This window comes from Babylonia areolata, chromosome 12 (assembly GCF_041734735.1).
Source record: "Babylonia areolata isolate BAREFJ2019XMU chromosome 12, ASM4173473v1, whole genome shotgun sequence".
Classification (NCBI taxonomy): domain Eukaryota; kingdom Metazoa; phylum Mollusca; class Gastropoda; order Neogastropoda; family Buccinidae; genus Babylonia; species Babylonia areolata.
In genome coordinates, this window is record NC_134887.1 from 19224022 (window position 1) to 19245347 (window position 21326).

Here is a 21326-nt window from a genome sequence, read left to right on the forward strand (position 1 = left end):
AACGGAATGGTCGACATTGATCATAGCACCTTTTTCTCTACTAGCAAATCCCAAGTTACCAGAAACTCAGATACTAATCTTTACATAAAATATTGTAGAACAAATGTTCGTAAATCGTCTTTTAGTTTTAGAGCAGTGAAAGGCTGGAATGCACTGACTAACTCAACAAAAACAGCTAACACTATTAACCAGTTCAAAAATCTTATCGACAATGATGAAAAATCTCTAATAAAACCATTTGATTTTGATCAGTGAACAAGAAACTTTTTCCTGGCGCATGTGCAACACTTGATTAAGACAATAGTGAAGGGACGTTAAAAAGCCAGAAGGCTTATAGGAAAGTCCCCAATCCTGTACCTGTACCTGTACCTGGTATTGTTCAGAAGAAAAGACAGAGTACACACACGCACACACTGTGACACTGCACACGCGCGCGCACACACACACCGGCACACACACACACACGGCACACACGCACACATTGAGACAGAGAGAGAGTAGAAGACTACGAGCAAGCTCACTCAGAAAGACAACAAACTCTCTCTGCCTCTCTGTCTCTGTCTCTCAGCCACGAGCACACACACGCACACTCAACACACACACACGTAACATACACACACACAGTGTCATATAAAACAGACAGAGAGAGAGAGAGAGGAAGGGTATATTCCATAGAGAGACAGAGAAGGGGGGCATGAAGAAAGATATAGTTAGCAGACAGAAGATGGGTGTAATTCACCACAGAGATCGAGAGAAGTGGGGGTTTGGGGAGAGACAGACAGATGGAGAAAAGGCTTCGACCCGAAGCTACAGTTTGTTGTACAGTGTGTGGATTTAAAAAAAAAATTCTTTTCCTTCTTTTTATTAAATTATGACCTCACTCCTTTTGTCTTGCTTGTCTCGTTTTCCGGCTGTCCATGAAAATGTGTTGCGTGCGTGCTTGTCTGTCTCTGTGTGTGTGTGTGTGAGATGTATCTTTAAGTCACTGATTATTAAATTCGCTCAGTTCTCTGGATGACAGGAAGCTGTCCTAAACTTGAGACTAAACATATTACATTCTGATTTTGAGGATAAATCAGATGGACTGAGAGAGACAGAATGGTGCTGGCAATGGGATGCTGCCCTCAAAATTGAACAGACTGCTTTCCGGGGTGAATGTGAGCATTTAACTCAGATAAACAGAGAAAGAATGAAGGAGGGCTGGGTGGAGAGGGACAGATATGAGTCGGCTGATTGTTGAATATTGGCATTAAGGCAGGTGTAACTGAATCTTGCATGTGATAAGCAAAGGGCAGTAATTTTCAAAGAAAGTGATCACTGAATTTTGTGTCCTTTCTAATTGAACATATTGCATTCTGAATCTGAATTCTAAACCACGGGGAATAGAGAGCTGACTATCTATCTATCTAGTCTTTCTGTCCGTCTCTCTGCCTGCCTGCTGACCTTTCTATCCATCTATACAATTATCTATCTATCTATCTACCACACAAGCGCACTCTCTCTCTCTCTCTCTCTGTCAGCTATGGAAAAACACACACTCAAGCACACTAAAATGCGCGAACCCCCCCCCCACACTCACACGTGTGCACGCGTACACACACACACAGTGTCAAATAACACACACACACACACATACAGGTGTACGAGTGTGACTGCATATGTGTGCATGGATCTATGAATAGGCCTGGATGTGCGCACGCATGCTCACACACACACACACAGACATAAGCACTAATACACGCACTTATATAAACACACACTCTCTCTCTCACACACTCAAACACATAGAGTTCAGTTCTCAGTTCAGTCACTCAAAAACACACTCTCTCTCTCACACAGACACAGACATACACAGTGGCAGTCACACCGACAGACAGACACCCAGCCACAGAAAGAACATAGATACTTAATCAGTGGTGACTAATTCTGATCCTTCATACAGATAATCTTACACACACACACACACACACACACACACAAAATGCAGTCATGGCAAACAACAATAGATTTTTATTTCTCAGTAACTGACATGATAGATCAGCATGAAATACCACAGTCTTGAATTCAGCAAATTTAACAAGACCAGTCTCAGATACACATGGACCTTGCATTCACATGAAAGTTATCATCATTCTTGACATTATCACACATGTATACGTTTGCTGCAAAATCCTGGAAAGAAGCTCTCAGACACAAACTCACTCTTATCTTTTGGTCTTGTGCACACCCCTCCCACCAACCACAAACAAACAAACAAACAAAAAAAACAGTTTCAGTTTCATGGAGTCATTGAAGTGTGTGGACTGATCCAAAAATGCTACACCACATCTGCTCTTTATAAAAAAAAAAAGAAAAAAAGAAAAGAAAAGAAACAGCAAGACAAGGCCAAAAGCAGCGAATGGCAGTCTTCTGAACAAAATACAAACATACCCAGTTCAGGAATGCATAACATCACCAATGGTGAATGTTTTTAAAGCTACACAGCTCAGCAATATTCAAGCTGCAACTCTTGATTTCAGACTTTGATTTAAAAAAAACAAACCCACCTTGTATTTTCCCATACCCTTTAATGACAGGGAAATAAATCTAAACAAAACAAAACAAAACAAAACCAAAAAAAATGTAACAGAACAGCCAAATGTTCAATGAAGCACAAACAGAACTGTGAAGCACAAACAGAACTGTGAAGTCCATTTCTAACCAACAGTGTACACCTCCATAGCTTCCGGATCCTCAACCATTCCAATAAGCAGACTCTGAATTTTCCCCAAGTCCAGCGATCGCACTACCTCCACGTTCGATTCGTTCCCAAGTCTTTTCGCCCAGTCCACCACCATCATACCCCGGGACAATGCACCACTCAGCTCCACCGTCGCGTACAGCCACCTCTTCTCCAGAGCAATGGTGTGGTCGGCAACCACTGCCACAGCGTAGGCACAGTACGGTGTATAGCCACTGTGCTGGTTGTCTTTCAGCCAGTCTTCCTCTCCCATGCCACGGACAAATTCAGATCGGGTCGTGCCCAGGTGGACCCAACTGTCGAAAAAGTCCTGTGGAAAAGAAAAAAAAGGAAAGGAAAATTATGATGCATAAACACCTTGATTACTGCTGATTGACAAAGATATTTATTGGTGCAGTTTTATCACACTTCACTGTGATCAGATGGGTGATATAGTTCAGGTGATCTTCTTCTTCTTCGTTTGTGGGGTGCAACTCCCACGTTCACTCATATTCACTCCCACATTCACAGTTCACATGAGTGGGCTTTTATGTGTACAACCATTTTCACCCTGCCATGTAGGCAGCTATACTCTGTTTTGGGGGGTAGTTCAGGTGATCAAGCTGCATTCCTTGACCCCTTGAATGCCTCTTATGTTAAATTTACAAATCTCTCTGAGCCATCTGTGACACCTATGTCCATCAGATTAATAAAGATATTTCATCAAATGTTTGTGCCTATCTTAGAAGAGGGATAACCACTGACTGATATTGACAGGCTCTAGAAAGATTCATAAAAGTGGTTTTCTCCCCTTTTCAAACTCACTGAGTCATAGTTTTCAAAAAATCATTTTTTTCTCCCAAGAATGGAAACTGCGGTCTTCTTCAAAATGGTGATACTAAGACAGTCTCAGACTCACAATTCTTTTCAATGGTTAAGGAAATTATGGATGATGCAGACAGTGATGAAGAAAACTTGTACAATGATTCAGAAGATAATGCTGATGAAGAAGAGACAGAGGCTTATTGCTCCTTTTTTGCTTGTATCTATGTTGAGTGCTTGTGAGTTTGTTTGGGGAAATATTCATAAACAATATCATAAAATGTAATCATTTCAATAAATACTCAAAAAATTACAAAGTGAGTCTTTTTGTTTTATTACTGTGTGAAAGTATAACTGATTATCCACCAGTCTGTGTAATCTCAAACATGAATTCCCACAAACAGAGAAGCAACAGCAATTTTAGTATATATATCGTATGACCTTCATCATGGGGACTGGGGTGTACATCTGATGAATGAGAAGAAGAAGCATACATTGTACTGACACAGCTTTTATCCTCTGTGTATGGAATACAGCAGATCATATTAAAGTGTCAGTTAGTCAGGCCTTGAGTGCATGCATAAATATTTGTGTGTCTGTCACAGTGGATTTCTTCTACAGAATTTAGGTAGTGGGCAACACTTATGCTGCCATGGGTTTTTTGTTTCAGTATGCCAAGTACTCATTGCGCCCAGGATCTCGGTTTATATACTCTTCTGAACGACTAGATGCTCAGTTTGATTTTCTAGTAAAACTTGGGAGAGGGATTTTAGAACCCAGACCCTTGTGGACTCTGTACTGGCAAACAAGCATCTTAACCATTCTGCCACCCTCCTCTTAACTCTTTCACTGCAAAGTATCTGTGTGGAAAACACTCCATAGTGCCAAATATTTTAGAAACGATGCTCTCAGTCACAGACTTAGGTTCATGTCAGAACAACACAGATGGACTGATTCACTTCAAAACTTTGCTGAATTGGTGGGAAACTGGCTGCAGCTGTCAAGCTTTGTTACAATGTGAAAAATGGTCTTATCAACATGACCCCTCGATGTTGACAAAAGTCGCCTATGGAGGTGCACTGTCTAGTCACATAAAGCCGCCTATGGCTGTGAAAGAGTTAAGTCATCCTACCCCACAGCTACATGCTTGCTACAACTCCCCTGGACCAGCACCTACATGAGACCACTGAAGAAAAAAACAGGGTGGTTCACTTAAACAGTTAAAAATGATGGAGAAGTGTTGATTTAATCGGTCAAACAAAGCTTCGTTTTCATGTATCTGGAATCTGTAAACTGTTCAGTTTAGAGTGCCAACTGTGCCAAGCAGAATGAGCAAAATTAGAATAGTGTGTTGGTACGAGAATACTCGTACCTGGTCCACAGGGGAAATGATCATGGTACGAGTTCACTCGTACCCGGAGTAGAAAGTGTTAAAGGCAATGGAACATGTCTCCACTTACCCCAGTGAGCCTGTGTCGGTCGCACACCTCGAAGGGCAGCAGAGTGATGTTGGGGATCTCCTCCAGAACAGCAAAGGCTGCCTCGGGGTCGTGGTAAAAGTTCTGCTCCGCACACATGCTGCCATCTCCTCGCCCTGCAAGCCGACACAACAGGCACACGCACATCATCGGCACTTGAAACAGCCTACAACTATACAGACGTTTGACCAAACGATCAGGTCTCTTTCCCTTGGGTAAAGAAAGGTTTCGCCAGAAAAGCGCAAACAAAAAAAAAAAAAACCCCAACCAAGGATACACACACTCACACACACACATATATCACTCCGGAAACCGAAATGCATTTTCTTTTGGTCTGCCCTAAGTACTGTTCCCTGCATTCTCAGTTTATTCCTGCTAAATTTCACAAACATCCAAGTGCATCTAAGATATCCATGTTGTTATCTTGTGTGAGTGAGAGACTGAGTGTCAGTATATGCAAGTTTGTATTCAAAGCGTTTTCATTACGAACAAATGCTCTAGAATCGTTATCGATGCCCATGTAGTTCAATGGTTGTCCTAATATTCATTTCCCTGTATTAATTCTGTTTGTCCTTGTGAACTCCATTGTTATGGATCTGTGGTCTGACAATTAAAATATTTTGACTTGACTTTGACTTTGACACACACACACCCACACACACACACATATATATATATATATATATATAAAACACAATCACACACATGTGCATTCACACACACATACACACTCACACGCACACACATGCAAACACATACTCACACACACACACACATGCTAACACACACACACACACACACACAGACTCACCTTCAATATTTCCACCCACAATGACCACCTCCTTCAGTTTTTTAGGCATGTTTGGATCAAGTCGCAGGGCCAGGGCAAGATTGGTGACAGGACCAAGGCACACAAGAGATATCTTTCCTGTTTCCATTCAGAAATGAATTAACATTTTTTCAATGATCATCATGATAATGTGCATTCATACCTCCCTTACCCTTCAGCTCTAAGCACATTTAACAATACATCTAGTATGAATCTGATACAGAAATACGATAAAAAATGTTAAGAGACGTTCTTAAAATTACAGAAACTGGATAAGGCTTTTATGGTTGATGACACTTAAGTTGTTGAGAAAGCATGCAGCTTCTGTGCTCTGTGATTGCAAAGTACTCGCATGAAATATTTGTATGACTGTCAGTCATTTCCAACTAAGACCATCAGAACAGCAGAGGCAACTGTTGCCCCAACTATCTGGGATGCAATTTGATCATAGCAGAGAGTGCCCAACTTGTATCCTCTTTCTCTTAGCCAAGAGGGCTTTAAGATAGTCAGCATTAAGATTATACACACAGTCAACTGTGAACTTCGTCACATCAACTCTATGCATCAGTACCTTTCTGTTGAAACTAGTAAAACTCTTATTTCTGCTTTTGTGCTGTCACGAATTGACTACTGTAATTCTCTCTTCTCATAGGCTGTCCACATAATATTCTTCAGCAAGTTCAAAAACTTCAAAACAATGCTGCCCATCTGACTCTCAGAGTCCCATGTACTGATCACATTTCTCCTCACCTCCGCACTCTACATTGGCTCCCCATTGAAGCGAGAATTAAATACAAAGTTGCATGTCTCTGCTATTATGCTTTCCACTCCGCAGGACCTACATATCTTTCTGACCTTATCAGTGTTTACACTCCCACAAGAAATCTCCGCTCTTCCTCTGAATGTTACCTTTTGAAACTTCCTCGTGTCAATACAAGAACCTATGGTGAACGTTCTTTCTTCTTTGCTGCTCCTCACATCTGGAACAACCTTCCTCATCATATCCGTGCATCTGATTCTATTTCTGCTTTTCACTCATCAGTAAAAACCTATCTTTTTAAAACCTATCTATAAGTACTCTCAGCTTCCTTGTTCTCCAACACCACCCATGTCAGCTCACTTTGGATGTATGTAGAGTGGGAAAGGGAGAGAGAGTGTGAGTAGGGGGCAAGGGGGGGAGGGGGTTTTGAGAAAGAGTGGTTATGAATGTTTTATGTAACTTGTAATATTTTTCATTCATGTAAAGTGCCCTGAGCTCTTAGAGAGAAAGGGCGCTATATAAATGTACATTATTATTATGATCCCCAAAGGTCAACTAGCCGCCAAGACTGCAGCACTAAGAGCCAGTGCATTCTGGCCTCATAGTTTGAGAGTCATAGTCCTTCGCAAAAGACAAAGCTGTAAATGAATACCCAATGCAGTGGAGAACCTATTGATCATACAGCTCTCACTCTGCTGTTGGCCCATCATGGGTATGAATAAACTGTAGGTGGTTAGGCCAAAAATAGGCTTGTCACTCAAAGAGTAAAGAATTATGCTTCATTGGTTGCTTTCAATTATGGAGAGGTCAATGACATCATTTACATAATTAGCTGTACGGTTTTTGTGTTCCAAAATTTAAAAAAAAACAAACAGAACTAAATGCAGCTTTCTTCCAAAATCAGTTTAGCTATGAAACAATAACTGATAGCGAAATACACGAGTCCATAAATTTATGCTAGTGTATTATGTATGCATGATATGACATATCAATGCAAGATACTGTTGAATAGCATACTGTTATTATATGTTTCATTTTAGTGTGCTATTTTATGCCTACCCTTTCATTGTGATTATTGTATGGCTGTGATGATTGTATGAGTGTTTTACCCTAAGTTACCTTTTCTTTTTGCCTACTCTGAGTATGGTTTACCCTGAGTTAACATCTACGATCTAAGTATTTTATGTCTTTAATGTATGCATGTATAATGAATGGTTGTAATTCTCATGTATTGTCTATATAATGAATGATTGTGATTCTCATGTATTGCCTACATGTTTTACACCTCAAATATTTTTTTTTTATTGAGATAATAAAGTATTCTGTATGATGCCACTTTCTCAATTAAAAATACATCTCCAATTCCTGATTCAGAAAGTTTACATGAAATGTGTGTAAACTATCCATTCCTAATCAGGAATGTGCAGATGGAGAGAGTTAAACTAAAAATTCTCTTGTCATCTTGAGAAACACAAAACGCTGAAACCACAGTGATCAGTTACCAAGAATCAATGTTAAGCTGGAACAGTCTTTCTAAACATTAAGCATATCAACCTTGATTCTGTTTATTAAAAACAAACTCAACCAGCATGCTAAAAAGACACACAACACAGCCCACAAATGCAAACCGCACACACAAACGCGTACATATACATGCACACACATACACGAAAACCCCCTCCTCCCTGCCCCCTGACCAGCCCACCTTTCCCACCGCAACAGAGGTATATACCTGGACACCTGTGCATGTTAATTCTTGGATTTTTTTTTTCACCAGAACTGTGTTATTTCATGTAATGCGAGTTCAATGCGGAATTGGTTTGGTTTTTTTCACCATTGTGTTTTTTTTCATGCGATGCAAGTTCAAACACAGAACAGCTACTTTTACAAACTGAATGTGGAGTGTTGGCTTAGTGGTAACACATCCACGTAGTAAGCAAGAAAATCTTAACACAGAGGTTCAAATCCCTCACTCACCAGTATTTCTTCCCCATCCACTAGACCTTGAGTGGTGGTCTAGATGCTAGTTATTCAGATGAGAGGTCCCAGGTGCAGCATGCACTTAGCACACATGAAAGAACCCATGACAAGAAAAATCCACTGTGACAGGAAAACAAACTCACTTGCAGGCAGAAAAGAAATACCAAAAAACATGGATGATGATCTCACTGTAGTGATGTGCTCTCCAAGAGAAGAGCGGCCCGAATCTCACACAGAGAAATCTGTTGTACTACAATGCAACACAATGATACACGTCTGGCACACGCATGAGAATTCACACACATACACAAACACATCTATACCACCTCTCTCTTCTGTCCTAATTGCTCAGATTCCTGCAAATTCTCACCTGGCTGCTCGCTGACCATACGAATCATGGCCGACACAGCGTGTTCAGATTTCAGCTGTGAATTATCGATTGTGCTGTTCCATGAAGGACCAGGTAACGTTTCAGCGGAACGAGTCTTTCTTCCCACCAGGGGTCGCTCTGCACCACAGAAAACTGGCACCTGTCACAGCCACATGATAAATCTTGACTGTCAACATTCATAGAAAGTCTACAAAATGTAATATTATTTCATTTTCTAAGCACCAGTTTCAGATAAGCACAAAAACATACATACACACACGTGCGCACACACACACATGCACACACACACACGCACACACACACACACACATATATATACACATACACACACATATATATATATATATAGAAAGAGAGAGAGATTCAGATTCAGATGATTTATTCATTTCGGGCCATTGCCCCATATGAACAAGGGGCGTTAACAAATTTTGCAAATGTCACCATTAATGACAGCGTGGGTACTACTGCTTTTGTATCCCAATGACTGATGAAACTGAGACAAATCTAGAGAGAGAGACAGAGACAGAGAGAGAGAGAGAGAGAGAGACAGAGAGAGAGACAGACAGACACACACACACACACACACACAGATGTATTTCTGTGCCATTTTCCTGCTGGTATCTGTGTGGACTCCTGCATATGTGCTTGTCTGTATTTGTCTTGTGAATATGACACATGTTCGTGTAAAAACACTATCCTTTCAAACATCTGCAGCCTGTTCTGCATCTGGCAAGCTATAGCTCTGGCTGTAGCAGTGATTTCTAGTTGACTTGAAAAATTCAAATGTCTCACTTTCTGTTGATCACTGACACACTGTCTACAAGCCCCAGCAGCCAATATTCTTCTGGAGTTTAATCACTTTGTAAAATGATCCGTTTGATTTTAAAATTTTTTTATGACAATAGTAATGAACAACTATTATTGCATATCACTACTTGGCTATCGTCTGTATCATGTTGACATGATCAGATGTGGAAAGACAAAAAAAAGAAGAAGAAAAAAAAAGAATGACTGCAGACATGAGCAAGACTTCAAGTATGGAACAAGCTTTTGCTGAGGTATCTCAAATAAGGAACCCAATATCACCCATAAAACATCAAAATATCTCACTGCTGTCAACAATGACCATAACTATCTATTCAATATACCCCCCAAAATGGAATATGGCTGCCTACATGGCGGGGTAAGAACGGTTACATGTCCACACGTGTACATACGAGTGAACGTGGGAGTTGTAGCCCACGAACGAAGAAGAAGAAGAATCTATTCATAATCAAATCACAGTCGGTCAATGACCAAGATTATTCATTTGCTATGAAAACGCCAGCGAGCTGCAGTCAAAAAAAGTACTCACATCATCACGTTCACAGACAGTGAGGACCTTCAAGGCATTGTTGCAGGCCCTGTCGATGTTCACCACTCCATTTGTACAGGTGATGCCGACGACCAGCAGGTCTGATCGCCACAGAGCCAACATCAAAGCCTGACACGCCTCCACCCCCATGTCACCGTCGATGATGACCTGGCGACCCCGGCTCATCGTGGTGTAGCTTCTGCGTTCTTGCTTCACACGCCTCTTGTCGAGCACTGGAGGGGACTTGTACGGCGACACAAAAGGCTGGGGGAAATAGGACAATTTCTGTTGTGATTTTGTTTGGGTCAGCAGAGATTAAGAATGAATTTCTGTTGAGAATTTTTATGGTTAGCAGAGGTTAAGTGAGAATTTCTGTTTCAATTTGTTCAGATGAGGTTGTTTGCTTTTTTGTTTTCAAACATCATCACAACTTGTATTTCTAATGATGTTACTAATATTATCACCATCTGGAAATTAGCAAACAATGAGACCAGGAGATGAAATGATTAACAAATAGTAAAGAGTGGTAACTCTCTCCATTCACAAGGTACACAACTTCAAGTCAGTGCTGCTTACACTACCGATTCAGCTAGCACACAGGTAAATAAAAGATACATTGGAACAAACCCAGACACTTCCTCAAAAAGGAAGCGCCGGGCCTGTCCTTATACCGATCATGTGACATGTGCACACAGCCGCAAAGACAGAAGAAATGTGCAAACACAAATAAGCTTTTATTCAAGACTGGCATACAAGTCACACAGAACACATGGACAATACAGAACAAACACATGGTTGCCTCTGTGGTTTTTCAACTGGAAATTAGCAAACAATGAGGCCAGGAGATGAAATGATTAACAAATAGTAAAGAGTGGTAACTCTCTCCATTCACAAGGTACACAACTTCAAGTCAGTGCTGCTTACGCTACTGATTCAGCTAGCACACAGGAACCCGTGTGCTAGCTGAATCAGTAGGGTAAGTGGCATCCCTCAGACTTCGACCCTGACTGCTCAGGTGTCGAACGCAAAAAAAAAAAGAAAAGAAAGGCAGTGTAAGCAGCACTGACTTGAAGTTGTTCCTGTGTGCTAGCTGAATCGGTAGTGTAAGCAGCACGGACTTGAAGTTGTTCCTGTGTGCTATCTGAATCGGTAGTGTAAGCAGCACGGACTTGAAGTTGTTCCTGTGTGCTATCTGAATTGGTAGTGTAAGCAACCTGGACTTGAAGTTGTTCCTGTGTGCTAGCTGAATCGGTAGTGTAAGCAGCACGGACTTGAAGTTGTTCCTGTGTGCTAGCTGAATCGGTAGTGTAAGCAGCACGGACTTGAAGTTGTGTACCTTGTGAATGGAGAGAGTTACCACTCTTTACTATTTGTTAATTTTATCACTATCTGCCCTGAGTGTTTTGAAAAGCAACATATAATGGGAGGCTAAAAACAATATGAACCATACATATTTATCATGGACATTTATTCTTTGTCGGTTACACCTACTTCTCTCTTTCTCCTTCATGTCCCTCTTTCCCCTTTGACACACACACACACACACACACACACACACACGCATATATGCCCCCCCCCCTTTCCCCCTCCCAACATACAAACAAACAAAATGAAAACAGAACAAACCATAATAGAAAAAAAGATTCACTCATAACCCTCCACCTATAACCCTCTGTACTTACAATTCTAGGTGCATGCTCCTTGTGGGCACGGATGTGTCTCTGGTACAACAGTTTCTTTTCAAAGGACATGTCACACAGGTGACAGGTGAACAGTAGTCGGATGTCGGTGGCTCTCACCTCTGTTGTATTTGATGTCGCTGCAACCGCCGCTGTGGACTGAGACGATAATTAACCGTTAACTGCTGCACCAAAACTGAGCACGACTTTCCTTGTGATAAGAAAAGTAAACACCAAACAAGCCCCTGATGTTTCCACTGCTGCCACTGTGGGCTAGCACACACACACACACCACACACAATATACACACATGTAAACACACACACACCACACAATATACACACACATGTAAACACACACACACACACACAATATACACACACATATAAACACACATACACACAGAGTGGAGTGTTGGCCTGATGGCAACGCTTACACCTAGGAATCGAGAGAATCTGAACACACTTGCTGGAATCTTGAATCTTGAAAACCCCTACACTTGCCAGTATTTTCTCCCCCTCCACTAGACCTTGAAAGGTATTTGTATTTCTTTTTATCACAACAGATTTCTCTGTGTGAAATTCGAGCTGCTCTCCCCAGGGAGAGCGTGTCGCTACACTACAGCGCCCCCCATTTTTTTGTATTTTTTTCCTGCATGCAGTTTTATGTCTTTTTTCCTATCAAAGTGGATTTTTCTGCAGAATTTTGCCAGGAACAACCCTTTTGTTGCCATGGGTTCTTTTACGTGAGCTAAGTGCGTGCTGCACACGGGACCTCGGTTTATTGTCTCATCCGAATGACTAGCGTTCAGACCACCATTCAAGGTGTAGAGGGGGAGAAAATATCCGCGGCTGAGCTGTGATTCAAACCAGCACGCTCAGATTCTCTCACTTCCTAGGCGGACGCGTTACTTCTAGGCCGTCATTCCACATGGTCTCGACACTAGTCATTCTGATGATATGATAAACCCAGGTCCTGTGTGCAGCATGCACTTAGCACACATTAAAGGTCTCACAGCAAAAGAAAAGATTTGTCCTTTGCAAAATTCCACAGAAAAATCCACATTGACAGGAAAACAAACAGACGTGCAGGAAGACAAAAGAAAAAATAAATAAAAAGGGTGGCGCTCTCAATGTAGCGACATACTCTCTTTCCGGAGAGCAGCCTGAATTTGTATTTGTATTCTGGCAATTCATTATGGGTGAGATGAACAAGATGTGTGAGTCGTAATTTTAGTGCATTTTGTATCTTAACATCTTATTATGGGAGTGAGTTGAAACAGCTGTGAGAGTCATGAATAATGTTACACTGGTTCTAAATGGTTAGTGAGTTGGTATTTAACCATTTTTTAATAATTATATTCCTGTTTCTTATTCATAATAGGTGTGTTATTAAAGTTGCTCAGACTTAGAGCCGCAGGGTAAATGCTATAGAAACGTACATTATTATCATTAATTTCACACAGAGAAATCTGTTGTGATAAAAGAGTAAAACAATACAAAAATACAATATAATGTGTGCACACACACACACCCACACACATATATATACACACACACAACACACATATATACACACAAACACACACACACACAAAACACACACACACACACACACACACACAACACATATATATACACACACAAACACACACACACACACACTACACACACACTCACGTCTTCAGGGGAAGCCTCTGTCACAGGATTCTCTGGATTCTCTGTCTGCTCTTCACAGGTGACTTCTGTTGTGTCCATGTCCCCTCCTTCCTCCTCCTTCTGCACCACCGCCATCACCTCTCCCTCACCCTCATCCCCACCTTCATCCCTCCCTGATGCATCTGGGAGGACCACCTGTCGTCAATTGATGACCACGTTAATGATGATGATGATGATGTCATCAGAAATGCTGTTAACAAGGTGATTGCCAAAATGATTTGATTTGATTTGATTTGATATGGATATTCATATAGCGCCTATCTTCGATCGAAGAACAATCTCAAAGTGGTTTACAAACTTGGGGTCATCTGCACAACAGGCTGCCTACCTGGGTAGAGCCGACTGACGGCTGCCATTGGGCACTCATCATTCGTTTCCTGTGTCATTCAATCAGATTTCAGGCAATCACACAAACACACTCAAACAGATACGTGATGATGAAATGATGACAGGTGAGATTCATTTTTGTTAAAATGACTGGGGTTTTTTGTTGTTTTTTCTTCAAAATTACTAAGACCATTCTATCATCATTCAGTATGGTATCATTGTATGCATAAGTGATGCCACGTTACATATTTTGATTATGAATATTATCATCATGACATCAACTGATATCACTTGATATAACACCTGCAATGATGGTGACAGAATATAATTTGATAGAATAGATTAGTATGGAATACAACAGAACAGAATATCATCAATATGTCTTTATTACCAAGTGTACCAGGTTCACAGGGAATATTGAGGGTAGGTGAGTGGGGTGGGGTGAGGGGGATAGTACATCTATCAAGGGTGCAAACATGAATCAAGCAAGAATCATGTACAAGCACAAATACAGTAGGAATTTGTGACACTTATGCACATACATATAACTTTATAAGGGCAAGTACATGTACACACCCAACATTCACATGTACACACACTCAGAGCTTATCAACACATTTCATCACTTGATTATACACCACACATTACACATTACATACAGACAAGTCTGATGACTAGATCTACAGTTTGATAATTGCTGGTTGCACAGTTCATTTTTATACACCTTGGGTTGGCTTGAGAGACAGTGTATTGACCGCTTTGGGGAAGAAGCAATTGGCAAAGCGACTGGTTTTGGTCCTAATACTTCTGTAACGACAACCTGAGGGGAGCATCTCAAAGATCCTAAAAGCTGGATGTGATTCATCCTGACTTTGCTTTTCTGAGTAGCTGATTATGGTACATGTCATCCAAAGATGGAAGATCAGACCTGATGATCTTGGCGGCTGTTTTTACAATTCTATTCAGAGCTGTAACTTCAGCGTTAGAAATGTTTCCACACCAAACAGTAATAGTGAAGGTGAACACACTTTCAATGACAGCTCTGTAAAAGTCAGCCATGATTTCCTATTTCAGTCCATATTTTTTGAGGTGCCTTAGAAAGTATAGGTGCTGTTGTGCTTTCTTGAAAATTTCTTTTTGTGATCAGTTTGATAAATCTAAATTCACTGATGATCTCTACTAGCTTCGCTTTAGTGACAAGAAGTATGGGGTCAGAGACTAAGTCTTCCTGAAATCTAAAACAAGTTCTTTTGTTTTTGATATATTGAGCTGATTTTAGATACATTGAGTTCTAAGTTGTTTTGATCACACCAGTTGACAAGTTTCAGGACCGCTTCTCTGTATTTTGACTCATCACTGTTCATAATCAGCCCTTCTAGAGTAGCGTAATCAGTGAACTTTACCATGGTATTACATTCATTAGGGGTTGCACAGTTATGTGTAAATGATGAATACAACAGTGGGGGGAGATCCTATCCTTGTGGGGCACCCATGTTGAGAATACAGGCAGAGGAGGTGAGGTACCAACCTTCATGACTTGAGGTCTGCATCTTTGAAAATCTAGGATCCATGCACAAACTGATCCAGGCAGCAAGAATTCTTTCAATTTAAAGGATAGCTTTGAATTTGATGGTACTTCTGTGTTGAATGCAGAGCTGTAATACATGTACTCTAGTAGCTGCTGTTATTCTCTGTTGTAATGTTATTAATCAATCACTATTTTTGTTGACTAGTTGAGTTAGTCTTCTCATACACATATATATATTTGTATATGTGTGTGTGTGTATGCAGGGGGGGGGGATTTTTTGGGGGGGAGGGGTGTGTGTGTGTGAGGGGGGGAGGGTATGGGCGTATGTGTGTGTTGTGTGTGTGCTAGTATGAGTAAGTGTGTGTGCACGCTGTGGAAGCAGCAATACGTAGCCTAGGAATGAGTGTGTGGAGGAGGGGGTGGGGGGTGCAGGGTAATTTGAGAGATGGTGTGTGTGTGTGTGTGTGTGTATGTGTGTGTGTGTGTGTGTGTGTGTGTGTTTGTGTGTTGTGTGTTAGGGCTCGTGCACGTTTATGTGTATTTGTTTGTGCTTTCATATCTGCGAAACCGCATGTTTGTTACACATCTGTTATGCATGTGTGTGTGCATGTATGAGTGTATTTATGTCTGCATGTTTTACATTTATTTGCTTATTTATCATCATTATAGTCTTTTTATTTTATTTATTTTTATTTTGATAATATTAATAATTAGTACTGTTATTGTAATCATCATTATCATTATTATTATTTCTTTTTTTTCTTTTTTCGCAAGGCCTGACTAAGTGCGTTGGGTTATGCTGCTGGTCTGGCATCTGCTTGGCAGATGTGGTGTAGCGTATATGGATTTGTCCAAACGCAGTGGCGCCTCCTTGAGCTACTGATACTGATACTGATACTGATAGACAAGAGAATAAAGTATCATCTAGAAATAACAATACAAATTCACTTAACCCCTTGGCTGTGGAATCTTGATCAAATGAGATCAACGTAGCATGATTCTGAAGTGCAACAACTACCTTCTGTGTACTTCTAAGTGGTGTAACTGATTCTTATGAACAAAAGTAATGATATCCCAAGAGGGAAAAGACTGAATAAAGAATGGCAACCAACATCCTGACTTCTGACCTCAGTCTAATCTCAGTCAGGCAACAGCCCTTCACTGACGAGCGTACCAGTCAGCAGGTGTTGAGGGGTGGAAAAAAACAAACATACTCACACTTATAAAAGAAGCTGAAGCAGTGTCAGAAGGTGCATCTGAGGTTGCTGAAGTGTCTTTACTCTTCTTGCCTTTAGGTGTTTTTTTGAAGGTGTGTGCACACACTGGACACATCCTGACGTACATGGACACCAGGTAACGGGGTAGCAAGGCATACACTCCGCGGATATGTAACAGAGTTGAAGGTAACAAAGTAAGTAAAAAAGTTGAAGGTAAAGAGATAACAAAGCACACACTCCACAGATCTGTAAAATAGTTGAAGGTAATCAGGTAACATAACAATACACTCCACTGACTTGTCAAACAGTATAAGCTAAAGAGTTGAAGGCAATGAGATAAAAAGGCACCCACTACTCAAACTTGTAAAAGAATTGAAGGTAATGAAGTACCAAAGCATACATTCCACGGCTCTGTACAACAGCTGACTGTAACAGCGTTAGTAAAAGAGTTGAAAGTAAAAAGGAAACAAAGTGTACTCTCCATGGATCTGTAAAAGAGTTGAAGACAATGAAGTAAGCAAAAAGAGTTTAACTGGAAGGTAACAAAGTAACAAAGCATGCACTCTAAGGCATACACTCTGTAAAAAGAGTTGGAGGTAATGCAGTAACAAAGTGTACACTTCATACACCTGTAAAAGTAAAGGAGTTGAAGGTAATGAGTTAACAAAGCATTCCAATCCACAGATCTGCAAGACAGTTGAAGGTAACAAAGCATTCCTGAATGAAAAAATAGTGATTGCTGAACCTTTTAAAACAAAGTTTAAAATAATAATAGGTGATGAAAGCTCAAAGGTTTTAAATGAAGATCTTAGACTCTTTGTCAAATGAAGAGGTGTTGGTAGACCACAGAAGTCTGCAGGAGGTGAGTTCAGCTCAACAACTTGATGTTGGAGGAGAGGGGGTGAGGGTGGGGTGCAGGAAAAGAAGGGGGAGAGGGTGGTATGCCAAGGGGAAGGAGGGGGGACAGGGAGAAAAGGAGGGGGATTGGAAGGGAAAGGAAGGGGAATGGAAGGGACAGGAAGGGGAATGGAAGGGAAAGGAAAGGGAATGGAAGGAAAAGGAGGGAAGGGAGTTAATCTGGTGTCACTCCCTGACATTAATTCCTTAAAGTCTTAACTCCCGAGAGCAAGGTTTCGGTTGCGCCCCTTTTCTCTGCATTCAAATTTTGTATTAGTGTAGCTGACACATTTTGTACTTTCCAAAGTCAATTCAGGTCTAGATTGGAAGCTGCTAGGCAAATCTCGCTCTCTGCCATAAATGAAGCCAAACCGTAGCTTTATTAGGCTTTTATTTTGAATAAACCTTCACCGACGTCACAGTGTCAGACTCTGGTGAGAAACTGGCTTGATTCAAATCGCCCGCCATTTATAGTCCGGTTCAGGCTTTAAGGTTGTATGGTGCCTACGCGAGAGATGACTTGGCTTTCCATACAGATATAGGCAGTGTCCGTGGTTGTTACACCAAAGTGCTGCCATTGTGTGTAAGATTGTGTTGTCCAGAGTTGAAGTGGTGTGCTAATGGAGTGTCTTTTTTGGGAAGTATGTTGTTGCTGTGTTCTTTTAAGCAGTCATTGTGGGTTCTGTAACTAGTGTAAGTCTCACCCACATATATTTCATAGCAGAGGCTGCAGAACAGGGAAGAGGCTACAACTTCTGCCATAAAATATACGTGGGTGAAACTCCAATGACTCAAAATGTTGTTTTATCTTCATCTTAAGGTACCTTTGATTTCACACCACCTATTAGTATTACTATTTTCAAATAACAAAGCATACATTTCACAGATCTGTAAAAAGAGCAGCAAATAAAAAGGAGAACTGATTCACTTCATAAAATAAGTACACAAAAATGATTTACAGATCATGCATGTAATTTCAAATATACATTAACTAGATAAAAACAGCTTCATAAAACTGACAAACAGGCATAAAAATAGTCTGATAGTCATATGATCCATAACATGATGCATGTAAATGTGCATACATTGTTTCTGTAACATTGTTTTTTGTAACTTAATTATGTTATCAAAACACACACACACACACACACACACACACACACACACACACACACACACATCCTTACAATCAGGCACAAAAATAGTGATAACATCATGCATATTTTATATCAAACATAAATGTTCATAGAAATTTAATTACTAGTAGTAGTACCACAACAGACATTAAACCCTAAAACAGTTTAACTATAAAAACACCCAAAACACCAACACACACACACACACACACACATATATATATATATATATATATATATATACATATATATATATATATATATATATATATACACACACACACACATATACATATACACACACACACATACACACACACACACATATGTCTCTCTCTCTCTCTCTCTCTCTCTATATATATATATATATATATATATATATACAGACACACACACATATTGACAGTTTTCAGTTCTTCATAGGAAAGTTTTAACATCCTGTCTCTAAAAAGTAATGCAATACTGTTTTACAATTTCAGTTTCTCAAGGAGGCATCATTGCATTCGAACAAATCCATATACATGCGACACCACATGTCCTACCTCACTCACACATCAGCAGCATAACCCAGCATGCTTGTCAGGCCCTGAGTGCATGCACAGATTTTTGTGCACCTATTAGAGTGGATTTATTCGACATCATTTGCCAAAGGACAATAATCATGTTGCCATGGGTTCTTTTTCAGTGTGTCAAGTGCATGTTGCACACAGGACCTCAGTTTATCATCTCATTTGAAGGACTAGTTCAAATCAGTTTGATTTTCCAGTCAAACTTAGGAGACAGGGCAAGACTGGGATTTGAACCCAGGCCCTCGCAGACACTGCAGTGGCAGATAAGCTTCTTAACCATTCTGCCACCTTCCCCCTTGTTTTACAATTATTATCATTATGGCATTATCATTTGTGCTTACTGCATTGAATGTGTGCACCACTCCAATGTGTCCATTGTCAACATGGGCCGCATGAATGATATCCCAGAATTCTTCCACGCATGCTGCCCGGCGGTAAACCAACTGCCAGACGAGGGAGACATGAAATCAATACAAAAGTACACTTTAACAAAATACAAATTTAGCTTCTTGGTTATATACAAATGTTATACAAAAGTTGCATTACTCTCAACTCATTGAGTTTTAAGAAACATGTCTATGTAAAGTAAATTTTCAGTGAGTATATTGTATTCAGTCAAAGCACATACATATAGTGCAGCTTAAGTCACTCATAAAAAAAAGTCTCAGTTTGTGACATTAACTATGAAAGATCAGCTGTACCAACACATCAACTTTTTTTAATGCTCAGTAATTGCTCAAGTTTCCTTCATTCTCCTGGTAGCATGAGACAGACATTGAATAAAACCATGTTTTAGTCTGCACTAGTTGGGTCACGGTTAAGTATGTGTAATTAAACATGTGTTTTGCATCACATATTCAATGTTGATTCTAATTTCTAAAGGTGACAGAGGTCTGTATTCTAATGGATTTGCAGCCCCCCATTCCCCCAACCCCCCCACACACACTCCCCCCCCCCCCCCCCCCCCCCCCCCCCCTCCCCTATACCAGTAACAATGCTCAAAGAACTAGACTGTTCCAAACTCAAAGAACTAAACTGTCCTAAAAATTAAACAGTGTACTTGACATAGCTGGGCGAGGTTGAGGTAGGGGCAGATCCATCATCATAATTCATAGGCAGTCACTTATATAATATTATAATTTTTTTTTTTAAAGAAGAAAAAAAGTAACAGTGGCAGGTGACATGAAAATAGTTTTAGTGCCTTTTAAAATTGATTTAAATAACAAAGGCTTTCTGACATCTTTTTTGTTAATACATAACACTGCATAACTGCTTTTTGGGGGGTTCATATGTGTGAGTTTACACAAACTCCTGTGTATGTTTTTTTCATTTGAAGCAAAATCAATTCACAAAAAGAATGAATAAACTTGTATTCTTCAAGCACCTATTGTTTGTGCCGTCTCAGGACGTACCATTCCCAGTACGAGCATCCTGAACATACTGGTATAATTCGAAGAAATCTCTTCACTGGGCACAGAAACCGGTATTCTCTCTTTGGACATGCCCTTCGGACATGCATTGTTTTCAGTACTTCCAAATCCGAAGGGTTAATTTCCCAAAAAGAAACTGCGATATATTTAAAAACTAAACTAACTTACTGTCATACCTCACCAGATGACTCGTCTGGAACACCCAAAAACACATCCCCATTTTCTTGGAGGAGCCTGTACTTTCTTTCCCGAACCCGGGACCGGAATTTCGGATTTGTTTCCAAATCGGGATTCTGTATGCACCGTACGATGCGTTCCCGCTTCTCCACTCTCATTAAACTGCTCGTTTTACCTGCTTCTTCCTTTTTGCTGTTTACTATTTCCATGAATTTTGTCTTGAATTCTGCTTCTGTCACATTCATTTTGAAGCTATTTCTTGCAAGATGGGCTTGTTTCAAGTATCAAACAGGGAGTCGTACACATCTCGCAAAG

At 40.4% G+C, this 21326-nt stretch overlaps 1 protein-coding gene across 1 annotated transcript; it reads right to left on the bottom strand.

Moving 5' to 3' along the window:
* Positions 1-2000: 2000 nt before the first annotated feature.
* On the bottom strand, positions 2001-21309 carry LOC143288087 (inosine-uridine preferring nucleoside hydrolase-like). Its single transcript, XM_076596366.1, has 10 exons — positions 21011-21309; positions 19746-19847; positions 16804-16918; positions 13692-13865; positions 12016-12171; positions 10334-10597; positions 8959-9118; positions 5831-5947; positions 5002-5135; positions 2001-3050 (listed from the first exon to the last, which is right to left on the bottom strand). Exons 1-10 carry the CDS (start codon positions 21052-21054, stop codon positions 2697-2699), a joined length of 1620 nt encoding a protein of 539 aa, XP_076452481.1. The 5' UTR covers positions 21055-21309; the 3' UTR covers positions 2001-2696.
* Positions 21310-21326: the final 17 nt, after the last annotated feature.